The sequence below is a fragment of the Pelophylax lessonae genome (assembly GCF_965119305.1).
Source record: "Pelophylax lessonae genome assembly, chromosome: 5".
NCBI lineage: Eukaryota > Metazoa > Chordata > Amphibia > Anura > Ranidae > Pelophylax > Pelophylax lessonae.
In genome coordinates, this window is record NC_138772.1 from 100,275,904 (window position 1) to 100,293,283 (window position 17,380).

General features: G+C 47.6%; 1 protein-coding gene across 1 annotated transcript in view; it reads right to left on the bottom strand.

The window, feature by feature from the left end:
- DYNC2I1 (dynein 2 intermediate chain 1) overlaps positions 1-17,380 on the bottom strand; it is a 134,514-nt gene that overhangs the window by 21,963 nt on the left and 95,171 nt on the right. Inside the window, exons 15-18 of the mRNA XM_082257423.1 lie at positions 16,307-16,469; positions 8,770-8,880; positions 8,096-8,154; positions 272-323 (exon numbers count right to left, since the gene is read on the bottom strand). Of these exons, the coding sequence (XP_082113549.1) occupies positions 272-323; positions 8,096-8,154; positions 8,770-8,880; positions 16,307-16,469 (385 nt within the window). The remainder of the gene's footprint in view (positions 1-271; positions 324-8,095; positions 8,155-8,769; positions 8,881-16,306; positions 16,470-17,380) is intronic.

Genomic DNA, 17,380 nt, shown 5'->3' on the forward strand with positions numbered 1-17,380 from the left:
AAGTAATGGAACTTTAGGTCCCATCAGGGAGCCAAGTCCTTACTTCTCACTAGGCAGAAAAAAAAACTGGGCTGCTTTTGGCAGAAAGGAGGTTAACTATCAGCTAGGACTGCCCAGAGGCGGTGCGGAGTTCTTTTTTCTGCCTAGTGTCCTACTCCTGTAAATGGCAATATACCCAATGGTCAAGAATACATAGGAAGCTGTGTCGTCAATGAACCTTAGAGAAATAAAATTTTCAGATAAGTACTTAGTAGTCACATGAAAAATTTACCCAAATCACTCTGAGATCCAGCTAGGTCTACTTTTCTTAGTTCCACAACTACCTGTAAATAAAAAAAAAAATAGCAAATACATTTTAATGCAAAAATGAATGGCAATGTTTAATAAGTACATGTTTTACACTAATCAGAAGACTACACTTAAAGGCCTATGCAAAAAAAAAAAAAAAAGGCACAAATTATCTGCCATTATATAATGAAACTGAAGCAGCCATCCTAGTTAAAAAATAAATAATCATCAATAGAGATGAATCGATATATCGATCTATATCTCAATACACATATTACAGACCCTGCTCTAAAGCGTTTATTAAAAAAAAGAAAAAAAAAATTTCCCTGTTCCCTTTAAGCACATTATACAGCACAGTGCTTGTGCTTTTTAATTTGGCCCCCTGTATCACCTAAAAAACCTGGCTGATCCTGCCTGGTTCTGCCCTCCCCCCTGTAAACTGACCACGGTGTATCATGGCTGCTGAACCCTGACATTGTGGTCAGTTTACGTGCCTCGGTCATCCGCAGCCCTGCTCTCTGTTCTCCTGGGTCATCCTCCCCCCTCCCTGCCTTTCAGTTCCGTGTCACGGCCTGCACCTCCTCCTGCTGAAATAACTGTTAATATGTTAAATAATCATCTTTGCTTCCTAAGCCTATGTGCCTCTCTCTATGTTTTTTTATTAAAAAAAATGGTATATATACCTGATTTCATTGTGCTGCTCGGCGATCAAATGACCGGCCAGCTCTCTCTCTCTCTCCTCCATGTGACCTCAGCAGGGGAATCTCGGCCCCCCGCCCACTGCAGCTGTCAGACCGGGAGAGGAGAGAGTCAGCCAGTAACGTGATCGCCGAGCAGTACACTGAAATCAGGTATATACAGCATTTTTTTTTATAAAACACATAGACAGTGGTACACAGGCTTAGGAAAAAAAGATGAATATACAAAGTCATGCAAGTGGCTTACCAACCACTTTAAAGAGAAACTGTACTGTGGAAGCTGCACTCAAACATAGGCAAGGGATAAAGGGCTATTTATGAGCAATGGTTTTAGGTACCCTGAAGCGGCTTATTTCCCCATTACGGACATATTAGCCTTGTTCACACTATGTGTGGAGGCAACCCTCTTGATAGAAGAGTAGGTCTGTGCTTACTCATGTCAGACGAAGGAATAATGACGAAGCCACAAAGGCATTGCAAGAAGCACAGCTTCGCACAAGTTAAAAAGCAGCAGCAGGATTGCTCGTCTGCTGGTCCTCTTGCACAGCTTCTTCTAACATTCCAATTAAATGCTCATAAAAATGGGATTTTTGACTTACTGTAAAATCCATTTCTCTGATGTTTATTGATGGACACAGCTCCTGATCTTCTTAACCATTGGATTATACTGCCCCCTAGAGGAGTAGGACACTAGGCAGAAAAAAAAAAGTCTTGCTACGCCTACGGGCAGTCCCAGGGTGTATACTTCCTCTCTCCGCTAGAAGTACTCAGTTTTGTTACAAGCAGTGTTAGAAGAATTCCAACTCCATAGAGGGGTGGATACTGTGTCTGTCAATGAACATCAGATAAAGATTTTACGGTAAGTCAAAAATCCCATTTTCTCTTTCGTTCATTGACGGACACAGCCCCTGATCTTCTTAACCATTGGGATGTCCCATAACAGTGTTAAACATGAGGGGTGATAACAGCAAAAAAGAAGATCCCAAGGCTAAACTATAGCCAACCAGGAAAACAGGAGCTCAACCAAAACAACTGTAGCTCAGCTGAAAAAAACAAACAATACACCCTCAAAGAGGACCACGTCCTATAAACTTGCAAAACCTTGCGGTCAAAGGAAGCATCCGCAGATGCCAACACATCCACTTTACAGAACTTTGTGAAAGTGTGCACCGACGACCAGATGGCTGCCTAGCAAACCCGCGTCACTGGCGTCTGATGACGGAAGGCCCAGGAGGCACTGAGCGCTCGAGTAGAGTGTGCCTTGACAGGGAAAGAATGAACCTGACCCTTGATGGAATAGGCCTGAATCACCGTCTATCTGATCCATCTGGAAATGGTCGCAGAGGAGACGGGCAACCCTTTCAAAGGCCCATCCGCAAGCACTAATAGTGAGCCTGACTTCCTAAAAGACTCCATAGCTGACAGGTACACCCTAATTGCCTGGACCACATCAAAGGTATGCAAAGCAATTTCCTTTAAAGGTTTTGACCTGGGGCACAGGGAAGGCAACACAATATCTTCATTCAAATGAAAATCAGAGACAACCTTTGGAAGGAACGACGGACAGGGGCAAAGAACCACCTTATCTCTGTGAACCACAAAGTAAGGTGAACGACAGGATAAAACCGCCAATTCCGACACCCTGCACGCAGAAGTGATAGCCAACAAAAACACCACATTCTGAGACAGCGTAAGCAGGGGAATCTCCTGAAGATTCTCAAAAGGAAGGCTTCTGGAGAACTGAGAGCACCAAATTGAGTTCCAAAATGTGAGAGCACCAGGTTGAGGATGTTTTGATCTGAGGCACAGGGAAGGCAACACAACATCTTCATTCAAATGAAAATCAGAGACAACCTTTGGAAGGAACGACGGACAGGGACGAAGAACCACCTTATCTCTCTGAACCACCAAGTAAGGTGAACGACAGGATAAAACCACCAATTCTGACACCCTGTGCACAGAAGTGATAGCCACCAAAAAAGCCACATTCTGAGACAGCCTAAGCAGGGGAATCTCCTGAAGATTCTCAAAGGGAGGCTTCTGGAGGACAGAAGGCAGCAACAGAGACCACACTGGAGAAGCCAAGTGCCGAAACTCCCTGAAGAAAAGTACGCACCAAGGACAGTTGAAAGAAGACCGCCATGGCCGACACCTGACCCTTGATAGTACTCAAGGCCAGTTTCTGCTCAACCCCCCAGTTAAGAAAATCAAGAGTCGAGCCCCCGAAAAAGAGCGAGGATGAAACCTAAGTGATTCACACCATGCGATGTAAGTCTTCCACATACAATTATAGATCTTCCTAGAAGTAGTTTTCTGAGCTTTTAACGGCATTGGAATCACAGACAAACCTCTATATTTTAGCACCTGGCTTTCAACAGCCAAGCCGTCAAAGCCAGCGACTGTAAAGCTGAACGGAACATTGGCCCCTGGGACAGCACATTCTCCTCGAGAGGAATCTTCCAAGGAATGTTGGCGCCCAGCCACACCAGATCCGCGTACCAATCCCAGCGAGGTCAGTCTGGGGCCCCTAAGATGACCAGAATCCCTTCTGTCTCGATCCTGCGTAGAAGTCTTGGCAGAAGCTTGAAAGGAGCCAAAGCATAAATCAGACAACACTAACCCCACAAGGCCATCAACACGTCTGTGGCGTCCGCAAGAGGATCCTGTGACCATGTCATAAACCTCTGCACCTTTCTGTTGAGCCGAGATGCCAACAGATCCACCTCAGGGATGCCCCACCGGAAATACAACTGATGAAACACCGCCGAATTAAGGGACCACCGCCCTTGGTCCAACGCCTGGCAAATGAGGTAATCTGCCTGCCATTTTTCCACCACCGGAATGTGCACGCGAAGAGGACTGAAACTAAACGTTCTGCCCACCTTAGAATGCTGGCTACCTCCAGTGCTGCCAGGACACTTCTTGTGCCCTCCCTGGTGATTGACATAAGCCACAGCCGTGGCATTGTCCGATTGAATGCGCACTGGACATTCCTGAAGACGAGCCGTCCAATGTTCCAGGCACAGTCTTATCACTTGGAGTTCCAAGACATTGATCGGTGGTCTGGATTTTTCCAGTGTCCAGACCCCCTGAGCAGAATTCTGCTGAGGACACCTCCCCATCCGGACAGGCTGGCATCCGTGGTGACCACTGTCCAATAAAAAGGGAGGAAGGATTTTTCCAGCCGATGCGCTGGAGAACAAAGCCGCCATAAAGGGACCCTTTCGCTCCCCAGCTCAGGTCAGATCTGATTGTCCAGAGACTGCGGATTCTTGTCCCATTTTCAAAGGATCTCCCTATGCAGGGACCTCGTATGGAACTGTGCAAATGGAACCGCCTTGACGGTAGACACCATCAGGTCCAGCAGCCGCATGCATGTCAAGAGGGATGACTATCTGCTGGACAGCAGGAGCCGAATTGCAGCCTGCAGTTTCTGGAGTTTGTCCAAAGGAAGGGGTACTCTGGCTAAGGCCGAGTCCAGAGTCAGACCCAGATAGTCCAGCTTTGTGGATGAAACCAGAGCAGACTTCTGCAAATTCAGAATCCAGTTGAACTCCCTCACAGTTCGTATGGTGATCTCAAGGTTTTCCACATGAGCAGTAGGAGACTTTGCACGCAGGAGTTCGTTCAAGTAGCCCAGTACCGCGATCCTCTGCTGATGTAACAATGCTAGCACCAGGGTCAACAGTTTTATGAAGACCTGAGGAGCGGAGGCGAGACCAAAGGGTAACGCCACAAACTGATCATGCTCCTCTTCCACAGCAAAGCAGAGGAAGAGCTGGTGACCGGCACATATTGGAATGTGAAGGTAAGCATCCTTGATGTCGATAGAGGCAAGAAAATCCCCCTGATGCAGGAATGCCTCCATTGTGCGAATGGACTCCATTCTGAACTTCTGCACTCGCACAAAGTAGTTAAGCGCCTTGAGATCCAGAATTGGACACACCTTGCCTTCCTTCCTGGGAACTGTAAACTGGTTTAACTATAACCCCTGAAAACGTTCTATAGGCGAAACCGGGAGACAATCACCCCTTGAAGTAACAGGTCTTGCACCGCCCCAAAAAGACCCTGTAAGCGGTCCGGGGACAGGCGCAAGTTGAAGGGAAAGAACGTTTCCGGAGCGTAAGAACCAAATTCGTTTTTGAACCCGGACCGTATGACTTCGTTGACCCACTTGTCTTGGACCAGGCAAGTCCACGGGTCCGGAAACCAGCGAAGACGTTCCCCAGATACAGGTGAGGGCGCACCTTCATGCTGAAGGAGCCTTGTCCGCAGGTCTGGAGAAGCCCGCTCTTGACTTGCCAAACCAAGTTCGCTTGGATCCACCAGAGGAGGCCCTGAAAGGCTTTGCTCCCTTGTCAGTCGCCCCTGAGAGACAAAAAAAACTTCTTATGAGCCGAGAAGGATGACCCACATCTACGACGAGGGACCTTGCCCTTACTAACCTACGGAAAAAAGGTACCCCCTCCGTGTGACCGTTAATGATGTCATCCAGGTTGGCTCAAAACCGGGCATCTCCTTGAAAAGGAAGATCAGTCAAGGCCTTTTTAGAAGTCTGGTCCACAGACCAGCATTTGAGCCCAAAAATACTGCTCCCCCTCTAGGTCAGCCAGGGCAATGGTGAATACCGGCCTCAGTGCCCAACCAGCCACAATCTACATATTGTGGGCCACAGCCTCTGCCTTCCAGTCAGCCGTGGTTCTTAAAGGTCAGAGACTCTTCAACCGGAATCATGATTGCCTTGTTCAATCTGGAAACCAGAGGGTCCACCACTGCTGGAACAGTCCACTTTTTAAGAAGGGACTCCTCATAGGGACCACAAGGGGACGTTTTGGTCGTTCCTACTCTTTAGCAACAATTCTGTCAAAATAGGAGGGGAAAGCAAACATCTTTTCCACTCTGGATGGCTTGTGAGTGCCAAGGATTAATCAATGCCTCTGTTGCAGCTTCAGCTGTGTCCTCCATCTTTAAGTTCTCACGCACACATACAATAGGTGTGTCTACCAGCGTTTTTCGTGTGCGGCTACAGGAGTGGAGGAATCATCCTCATGATCTGAGAACTCAAAGAGCTTTGTCGCAGGCCCAGCAGAGTAACCCACGTCCACAGTGGCCGAATCAGATTAAGGATCTGAGGAGACAGATGAGGCAGGGGAAGGTGGGGGATGCTTTTTGCTAGCCTGTTGCCTGAAAATCACCTCGACCCGGGACACAAAGGACTCAAGGACTGCCATCAGTGCATCAATGGATGGTTGGGACCCAGAGGGCCCCGCAGCATCTGAGAGGGGCTCAGGTGGGGAAATGTGCTCCAAATACTCCATGAGTCAATAGGGGGATCCCACAAAAAAGGGTGTAAAGACACTAAGGGACACCCCCACCGCTCCGGTAGCACCACCAAGTCGCCAGTAACAGAGCACCAATCGAGCCTCAGCAGAGAGGGAGAGGACCCCAACAGGCAGAAGCAGGTACCTTGCAGTCACCAGGATAATCTGCACTCCATGTGCGGCGATAAGGAAATGAAATGATCCAGGAGTCAGCACCAGGGGGATGGGGAGGGGCTCCCACCACTGAAATCAGTGGCCAGAGGGCTCCACCGTCATGGCCGCAAAATGGCCACTGGACTACACCAACATGGCCGTCGTGCTTTAGACAAACAGGCTTCAGCAAAATGGCAGCACCACAAGGCCCTCAGGGACCCAGGAGGGATCCCTAGGGCTCAGAAACTGGCAGAAGCAGGTACAGCCCCCCACAGCCAATCGCCAGCGGCACACCCCCCGCCACCATCGCCAGTACAGCACCCTACCTCCACCCCAGGAGATGGACCGCAGCCCCAGCATGGGTAAAGAGAGGGGGGGCAGATGGGGGGCTAGATGGCCCACAAGGACTACCAGACCGATGAGGGGGTTGCCTAGCAGGAAGGAGGGGAACTCGGGGGTCTGACCGTCCCATGGAGGGGCCCATGTCTACCGCAAAACCCTCTAGGGGAAGAGGGGGACAGTTACTTACCATACCAGGAACCAGACGGGCACTGCTCCAGACAGAACCTCCTCTCCATCGAAATGGGGGGGGCTGTCGGCCTAGGAGGAACGCTGCGATTCAGGCCGAGACCTGGTCGTATGCGACCTTGCAAGGCGTTTAACTCGCAGGCCAGCCCCGGTCCGGTGGGGCTATGATGCAGCCGACCTAGCGCAGAGCTGAGGTCTGCGTGTGCTCACTGGCCAGACTGGGGTGACCACTAGATCTAGTTTATCCAGCCCGTCGCCCAGTCCGGCAGTTGATTGTAGATATCACATGAAAAAACAAGGAGAAAAAAAAAATCTATCTAAAAAGAAAAAACTGCCAGGAGATCCCAGCAAGGAACTAGGTCCTTACTCCTAACTAGGCAGAAAAAAACTGAGTACCTATAGCAGAGAGAGGGAGTATACCCACTGGAACTGCCCATAGGCGTAGCCAGACTTTTTCTGCCTAGTGTTCTACTCCTGTAGGGGGCAGTATAATCCAATGGTGAAGAAGATCAGGAGCTGTGTTCGTCAATGAACAAAAGAGAAAATAGTATTTAAAGAAACAGTGCTTTAGATAATCTGTACCTATCCCCAATGAGGCACAGGAAGTGCACTCGCATTTTAGGGTGGAATGCAAGGCAAAAAGGTACTTTGTTCAGGGTACTGTTTGGGCACAAATAACATATCCAGATATTTACTATAAGACAGAAAATCTTCACATTTTGTGTTCAGGTCCACTTTAACTGAGTCACAGAAAAAGGAAAGAGAAAAAGTAATAGAGTCACAGAATATAGGAGTTAGGAATAGCTAAATCTGGAGAAGGACACATTATATCCACACATCTTCCCAAGAGAAACTGAACTACAATACATTTTGCATGGATCAATAGATTATGATTAGATTATTATATAATTTTACAAACCAAGTCACATATTTGACACTGAGCATGGCTTCATGAAACATTGCTCAGTTTGCCTTTATGTAGCAGAAGGCCCATATATCACACACATAACACAACTGTGCTTGGAAAAACAGCATACATTTAAATACTGGAAAATCTTGATGTAATCTATACACACATTTTCATCTGTTTTATTATTTTAAACATACCCAAAAAATTAGATGTCCATTTTCATCTAAAGATGCTAGTTGAAATGACAAACCAGACTCTAAAAAAAAAAAAAAAAAAAAAAAAAAAAAAGAAGTATTTAATAATGCAATTAAAAGTGGTTGTAAAAGCAGAAGGTTTTTATTTATAGCTTACTGCATTCTAGTAAGGTAAAAAAAAAACCTTCTGCGTGCAGCTCTTCAACTGTCAAGTAAAAGGGATCTGGGCAGCTCTAGAGCTGTCCAATCACATTTTTACAGGGTTCGGTTAGGAAAAATAAATGCAGATTTTAAAGTGGATCTAAATTTATCTTCCCTTCAACGGTCCTGTCCCTCGCCGGCGTCAGCATCTTCTGCTGCCTGCCTTCCAGTACAGGTAGGTGGGTAGGGAGGTTTAAGGACAGATTTTACAATCTATAACTCTCGGTTGACAGACATGTCAGCATTTTTCTTCCTCCAAACACTTGCCAAAGGGTTTTTCCCACTGTGTATATATATATATATATATAATATATATATAGTGTACGATACATTTTAAGTTATACTTCTCTACATTTGCACTTTGCTCAATCTAAATCATAAGGTGAATGTCAGTGGCTTTTAAACTACAGTTTTGTTATAGAAGAGAGTAACACTTGCTATGTATAGGGTATATGTGTTTAATAGATCTTTTATACCTTCTTCTTGAGAGGAAAATGCAGATATCCCATGCTCCTTTGCTTCTGCAGTTGAAACAGGTTCTATGGACTTTACTTGGTGTGTGTGATTCACATAACTGAAAATACCATCTGCAAGAACACAAACTTCTATTAGTCATAGTCATTGAACACTAGAGTTGAATGTCAACTTAAGTGTCAAATTATGAATATTACCAAAAAAAAAAAAAAGGACACATTCAATACAACAAATGGTGCTTACACAAGGTGTGTGTGATTCACAACTGAAAACACAATTTTTTCATGTGAAGCCAAAACCTTTTTTGTTTCAGATAGGGCAGGCAAGGGTTAAATCCCCCATTAGGGTTATTTTTTTTTTTTTTTGCTTCCTGTGTCCTACTGAAGAGATCTCTCTTCACTTCTGGTACCAGAAAAGCAACAGAAGACAAAAGGAAATCTACTCAAAGTGAACAAAATCTTGAGTTGTCATAGAAACAGTTGCCTTTACTGGAGGTTTTTCCCCTCACATCTTTTTCTAATAAGAACTTAACATTTTTGGATTTCCACTTACTATTCGTCTCTGTAAGAATGGGTATCGAGACAAAACAGAGGGGTGAATTTTCCATGGGTCACAGAAAGAAATAAAAATCTAATAAAGGGAATGCCCTCCTTCTCAAGCCTGCCAAGTAGATGAGAGAGAATCTAGAGTGGTGTAAAGGCATAGATCAGGCTGAATTGGCCCCACAGCATTAGCAGAGTGCCCACTGCAAAGGTCCAAGGGTCCCTAGACCTGGCAAAAAAAACCTGTATATTGTGCTACTTAATCTGGATGCCAACAGGTCCACATCCAATGTGCCCTACCTGTAGCAAGGGCTTGAAAGCGCTCTGTATAGACACCCTATTCCCTGAAGTCCAGACACTGACAAATGGGAATGTCCACCTGCCACTTTTTATGCCGGATATGTGGATTGTGGATGGATGTTCTGCCCAAGCGAGAATCAAGTCTGCATTCTTTAGAGTGACACAATTTCTGGTGCCCCCTTGATGGCTGACGTAGGGAACAGCCATGGCATTGTCTGTCTGGTTTCTTGTTGGGTGATCACACAAAGGAGTCCAGCATTAAAGGGACAGTGGAATCACCATGAGTGCCACAATGCTGATTGGAAGGCAAGCTTCCTTTAACAACCAAGTCCCCTGAAAGGATAGGGGGTTCTGCTCCAACAGTCTAGCTCTGTTGTGAGAACTTTACACAAATATGAAGGATAGAACATCCTCAACTCCAGCACTGGTTTGAATGTTGAATTGGAATGGTCTGCAGTAAAACTGAGCATATGGTACAACTTAGAAGGAGACAATCATGAGATTTAAGACCTTCAAGCAGGTGCAAATTTATGGCTTCCTCTGGTCCTGGAGCACCTGGCATGAGAACAAAGACAGAAGTATTTCCTGAGGCAGAACGATATTGGACAGGGCCATGTCCAGCATCAGACCCAGTTAGTCAAATCTGTAAGAGGGGTCCAGCAAGGACTTAAATTTAAGGATCCAAATGAAGGTCTGCAAGGCTTGTACCGTCAGTTTAATGTAGGCTGATAGGGACAGGAGGACTTGTTAATAGAAGATCGTCAGGTGCCCCACACCATGAATACCCTAAGCATAGAGTAGAAAGCCAGGAGTGGCAGCGGGGGACCCAAGAAGAGGACGATTAGGACTACTCTGAGCAAAACCATTGCACAGAGGAGGTAAGTATAACATTTTTATTATTTTGATTAAAAAAAAAACAAAGTTTACAAATCACTTTAAAGCAGACCTTCACCCCATTTACCCATGTTGCAGACCCCAACTCCTACCCCCTATTTAACACAACTGCATTTTTTTTTTAATTTGTAATTTTAATTTTTTTTGCTTGCTTGCATTTTCAGTTTTCTCACCAAAGCAAGAAAGATGTCCCACAGCTGCCCACAGCTTCCTGGGATACTCACATCATGCATTCCAGCAGGCTTTGGTACAATCCACAGGATCTGCACATGCGCACCTTATTGAATGTTGAATTGGAATGGTCTGCAGTGAAACTGAGTATATGGGACAACTTAGAAAGAGACAACCATGAGCCTTAAGAGTTTCAAGCAGGCGCAAATTGTGGCTTCCTCTGGTCCTGGAGGACCTGGCATGAGAACAAAGACAGACGTTTTTTTTTCTGAGGCAGAAAGATATTGGAAAGGGCCATGTTCAGCATCAGACCCAGTTAGTCAAATCTGTAAGAGGGGTCCAGCAAGGACTTCAATTTAAGGATCCAAATGAAGCTCCGCAAGGCCTGTACCGATAGTTTAATGTAGGCTGATAGGGACAGGAGGACCTGTTAATAGGAGATCATCAAGGTGCCCCACACCATGAATACCCTGAGCAAAATGGGGCAAGAACCTTGATGAAAACCCAGTGGGCCATGGAAATGCCAAAGGACAGGGCAACAAACTTGAATTGCTGATCGCCAACAGCAAAATGAGGATAGCATCGATCAGGCAGAAATATGGGTATGTGCAGCTAAGCATCACTTTTGAGACCAGAAAATCTGCCTCATCTTCCTAACCCTAGTAGAAGATCTACTTGCCGAGACACAAACCTTCTGAGGAAGAAAGGTACTCTTATCTTTTTGTGATATTCCAGGATGTACTTCTCTAAGGAGGGATGAAACAATCGTTCACCCTCAAAAGGTAAAAGCTCAAGGCATTTCTTGCAGGGGACTTCTGCTGACCAGTATTTAGGCAAATCTTGCGCATGTGGTCAAAGAGAAGGCTAGCAAAGTGTATCTGCCAAGCTAATCAAGCAGTAGTGGAAGGCTGTGGTCCAACTGACTATGGACATTGGGTCTGTAAGAATGGAGCTGGGATTCCAGGCCATATGCTTGGTCCAGACAGCAATTGTCTGGACGACTGTCAAAAACGCAACCCTAAGTTGTATAGCAAACAGCTTTAAGCAAAGCCTTTAACCATTTATCTATCAGGTCCTTAAACGTGGAGTTATTCCCAAGGGGTCCATGAGAATAGTTCAGATCCACCACAGGAATTAAACAACAGTGGAAAGGTAGCCGCTCAGGTGCTAAATGATTGAACCTTCAAGGATCAGTTGCATGTCGTCCAGTCCGCGGTCTGAGCAAATCCAAGCACAAGGGAAGCTTTGACCGCATTTCAACATAGAAGGTAAACAATGGACTTTATTGAGTAAAAATATATCCAAATATCAGGGCTCAAAATTTCAAGTCCTGAGCTACTAGCAAGGCCTTAAGAGTTACTCGCCACTTGTTGCCCCACCCAAACCCTACCCTGCTCCGCCCCAAAACACGCCCTCGTAAAATATCTCATAAAATTACACTGTTAAATGTTTTATTCAGAATTAAGTTACAAAAATAAATATTAACAACAACAACCACCGAGAGAGGGGGTGACAGGAAGAGAGAGGGGGTGACAGGGAGAGAGAGAGAGGGGGCTGACAGGGAGAGAGGCAAAGGGGGTCACGGAGGGAGAGAGGGAGGGGTGACACGGAGGGAGAGAGGGAGGGGTGACACGGAGGGAGAGAGAGAGGGGACTGACAGGGAGAGAGGCAAAGGGGGTCACGGAGGGGTGACACGGAGGGAGAGAGGGAGGGGTGACACGGAGGGAGAGAAGGAGGGGTGACACGGAGGGAGAGAAGGAGGGGTGACACGGAGGGAGAGAGGGGGGTGACACGGAGGGAGAGAGAGAGGGGGGTGACAAAGAGAGAGAGAGGGGGCTGACAGGGGGAGAGAGGGGGTGACAGGGAGAGAGAGAGAGAGGGGGTGACAGGGAGAGAGAGAGAGGGGGTGACAGGGAGAGAGAGAGAGAGGGGGTGACAGGGAGAGAGAGAGAGAGGGGGTGACAGGGAGAGAGAGAGAGAGGGGGTGACAGGGAGAGAGAGAGAGGGGGTGACAGGGAGAGAGAGAGAGAGGGGGTGACAGGGAGAGAGAGAGAGAGAGAGGGTGACAGGGAGAGAGAGAGAGGGGGTGACAGGGAGAGAGAGAGAGGGGGTGACAGGGAGAGAGAGAGAGGGGGTGACAGGTAGAGAGAGAGAGGGGGTGACAGGGAGAGAGTCAAAGGGAGTCACAGAGGGAGAGGGAGGGGTGACACGGAGGGAGAGAGGGAGGGGTGACACGGATGGAGAGAGGGAGGGGTGACACGAAGGGAGAGAGGGAGGGGTGACACGAAGGGAGAGAGGGAGGGGTGACACGAAGGGAGAGAGGGAGGGGTGACACGAAGGGAGAGAGGGAGGGGTGACACGAAGGGAGAGAGGGAGGGGTGACACGAAGGGAGAGAGGGGGTGACAGGGAGAGAGAGAAGGGGCTGACAGGGAGAGAGGCAAAAGGGGGTCACGGAGGGAGAGGGAGGGGTGACACGGAGGGAGAGAGGGAGGGGTGACACAGAGGGAGAGAGGAGGGGGGGTGACAGGGAGAGAGAGGGGGTGACAAAGAGAGAGAGGTGACAGGGAGAGAGAGAGAGAGAAGGAAGGGGTGACACAGAGAGAGTGAGAGGGGGTGACAGGGTGAGAGGAGGTGAAAGGGACAGACAGGGGAAGATGACAGGGACAGACGGGGGAAGATGACAGGGACAGAGGGGGGAGGATGACAGGGACAGAGGGGGGAGGATGACAGGGACAGAGGGGGGAGGATGACAGGGAGAGACATGAGGTGACAGGGACAGAGGGGGGATGGTGACAGGGACAGGGACAGAGGTGACAGGGACAGAGGGGGGGGAAGATGACAGGGACAGAGGGGGGGGGAAGATGACAGGGACAGAGGGGGGGGAAGATGACAGGGACAGAGGGGGGGGGAAGATGACAGGGACAGAGGGGGGGGGGAAAGATGACAGGGACAGAGGGGGGGGGGGAAGATGACAGGGACAGAGGGGGGGGGGGGAGATGACAGGGACAGAGGGGGGGGGGGAGATGACAGGGACAGAGGGGGGGGGGAGATGACAGGGACAGAGGGGGGGGGGAGATGACAGGGACAGAGGGGGGGGGAGATGACAGGGACAGAGGGGGGGGGGGAAGATGACAGGGACAGAGGGGGGGGGAAGATGACAGGGACAGAGGGGGGGGGAAGATGACAGGGACAGAGGGGGGGGGAAGATGACAGGGACAGAGGGGGGGGGGAAGATGACAGGGACAGAGGGGGGGGAAAGATGACAGGGACAGAGGGGGGGGGGAAGATGACAGGGACAGAGGGGGGGGGGAAGATGACAGGGACAGAGGGGGGGGGAAAGATGACAGGGACAGAGGGGGGGGAAAGATGACAGGGACAGAGGGGGGGGGGAAGATGACAGGGACAGAGGGGGGGGAAAGATGACAGGGACAGAGGGGGGAAAGATGACCGGGACAGAGGGAAGATGACAGGGACAGAGGGGGGGGGGGAAGATGACAGGGACAGAGGGGGGGGGAAAGATGACAGGGACAGAGGGGGGGGGGAAGATGACAGGGACAGAGGGGGGGGAAAGATGACAGGGACAGAGGGGGGAAAGATGACCGGGACAGAGGGGGGAAGATGACAGGGACAGAGGGGGGAGACAGGGACAGAGGGGGGAGATGACAGGGTAGGGAGTAGTAAGTCCAGGCACAGTGCTCATCTTACGCACTCAGTCAGAGATGTTCACCATGTAGCTGCTGGCTGCTAATGAAACTTTCCCGTCCACAAATCTCCTTCACATACAGCACGCACGGGCTGTACTGAGTGTGTGGGCAGGCACAGGGAGAGAGAGAGAGAGAGAGGGGGCGGGAGAAGGCAGAGCAGATGCAGCCTCTCCCATTCCTGGAGGGGGGGGAGCTGCTCACTGGGCTATGAAACACACACACACAGCATTGTGACAGGAGGGGCAGGCTGAACAGAGGCGCTGCATATTCCCCCTACAGTACAGCCCTGTTCTTACTCGCCCTCATCATTTCACTCGCAATATGCGAGCAGGCGAGTGGAATTTTTGAGGGCTGCAAATATTGCAAAAATCATGGACAAAACAGACAGGAGGAAGCAGCTGATGCGTTTCACAAATTAGATTAGCCTAATCATAACTACAGGGATTGCCCATCATCTAAGGAAAATTTCATTAATAGGATACTGTTGGTAAAACATTTAGGAGGAGAAAAAAATATTCTCCAGCTGAGGCCAGTCTCTATACAGAACAGGAGCATCCAGCGCATGGACCAGGATGGTTTTAACCGGTTTTGGGATTTTAAAGCACCTCATATTGAATATCTTTGAATGATCAGACTCTGCCTGCTCTAATGTTAAACAGCATACAGCTTCAAAAACAACCTCCATAGCCGTGGAGCAGGACAGAGGATGCCTCAGTTAAAGCACTTGTAGTCCGCAAGGGTAAACAGCTAGTTACACGCCCTTAGAGAAAGAATCAAGAGATATTTTCGGTTTGGAGTCCCAAATGCAAGGGGGAAGAGGCAGGGCATGCATCACAGTAACTTCTGCAAGAACGAGGCAACGCAATAGGTTGTGCAGGCAAAGTAGTGGTAGTCTGGCATGCTTTAGAGCCAAAAAATGGCACAAAATTTACATTTTTAAGCCTGGTCATTCAGGATCCTACCACACCACTGAAAAGATGGACAGTGGTTCCAATACACCCAAAGGGGAAAGCTGGACTGGTCACCCTGGGCTCTATGTTTACAAGAATTTTGTAATGTACTCACCACATAAGTAACAGGAATTAATAGTTCTTCAGAGACTGGGCTCTGCACCAAGGTCCTGGACCTGTAAAGCACCCTGTATGTCGTGCTATGTGGCAAGGGGAGAGCTCACAGCAGAATCCAATGCAAAGCAAAATTACAGATAGGCCCCGTGTCTCAACAACCTTTGGAGAGAGTTCCACTCACTTTCTATTTTGTCTAAAGCAGTGGTCCTCAACCCTGGCCTACAGGGCCCACTAACAGGCCAGATTTGCAAGCTAACTGAAATACATCCCAGGTGATATCATTTGCTGCTCAGTGATTGCAGTACTCTAGTCTGCATCTCCCCAAGGTAATACTTAAAATCTGGCCTGTTAGTGGGCCCTGAGGACCGGAGTTGAGGACCACTGGTCTAAAGGACAGAAATAAAAAGGGAAATATTCCAAAAAGGACAACGACGGCATTCGCAAGCTACACTTTAAATGAGAAATTTGGTGTAAAAAACCTCTTACAAGAAAGTTTTTTTTCTAATAGTGTCCACTGCCTGCGACAAATGTGCATTGCAAGGTACACCCCAGCTCATCCCCAAATCCATCACTAGCCGAGAAAGCAGCTGGATGCCAGGGACAAGTAGGAGAGCAAGAAACCCATAGGACGCTTCAAAGATGTTGGTGGATGGAGCAGCAAAGGACATCACTCCCCCCATGGTAAAGGGGAAAAACAGCAGGTAAATCTGTCATTACAGGCCTGCTTTAGGGTCCTACCAAATAACAGAATTTATGAATATAGTTGATGCCACTCTATTAATGTCCACTACTCGTATTTTTATAGGCGGAATATGATCTTGTAAACCAATAACATCAAGCAAAAAATAAATACCACTAACCAGTAGAAAACGTCACAGCTCTGAATGTCCAGTTAACATCTTCTATTGTTAAAGTCTGATGCATACTGAAGTCCTCCCGCAGGTCCCATACTAACACAGAACCATCTACTGTACCAGCAAACACCAGAGATGCTTTACCCGGGCTAAAACAACAGCACTTTACCTAGGTTCAAATAAAGGACAGTAAATTTAGCTTTCATACAAAATACAATATTCCTGGATTATATATATAAAAAAAAAACACAGAAAAAAGAAGTGTCTACTTCTCCAGCTCCTAGGGTTGCCACCAAGTGAGATTTGGCACATTTAGCTCAAGACTCAGTTGTAAATTGTAATTGTCAAGGTTCAATTGTAAGCACCTGCTGTTCAGAGGTTTTTCTGTTTAGCTTTATTATTTATTGCACTTCTATTAACAGTGCAACTGAAATCTGAAACAACTTAAACTGTAAATGCCTTAATTTATTAAACCTGGGTATACACATAAATGATTTTTTTCTTTCAGTCAGCTAAATGAAAAACAAGCGAAGTGGATGGAGGAATCCTCCCGAATGCGACATTGTATTCTGGCATCGGGAACTCTACACTGTCAGAAAACATTGATCAGTGGCTACAGGCGATTGAAAGTTTTCCAGCGTTGCCGTTTGATAGAAGTTGATCTATCCAACAGCTTTTTTTTTTTTATGCAGGGAGGACCACAAACGGACAAGAATTTGTCTAGTCCCTGTTGAACTGGCCAAATTTCAATTCACCTGTACCCACTTAGGAAATCATCATTACCAACAGAGCTTCAAATTTGGATTCCATAATATACGGAAAACTCTACTGATTAAAAAGAATTTAAATAAACAAAAATGACAAAAATTGTTTTACTGCAAATTCTTTCAATACGCACACAAACCATTTCTGAACATCTGGATCTAGTAGTTTTCACCAATTATTGGCCCAGTTCTAGATTTGTCAGGGTTCATGGAGGACAAGCCATGTTTAGGTCTTGCTATAGATACACAATACATTGACACCGGACTTGTCAGAGCCAGACACTGGAAGACTGTAAGACAAGTTCTTGGATTACAC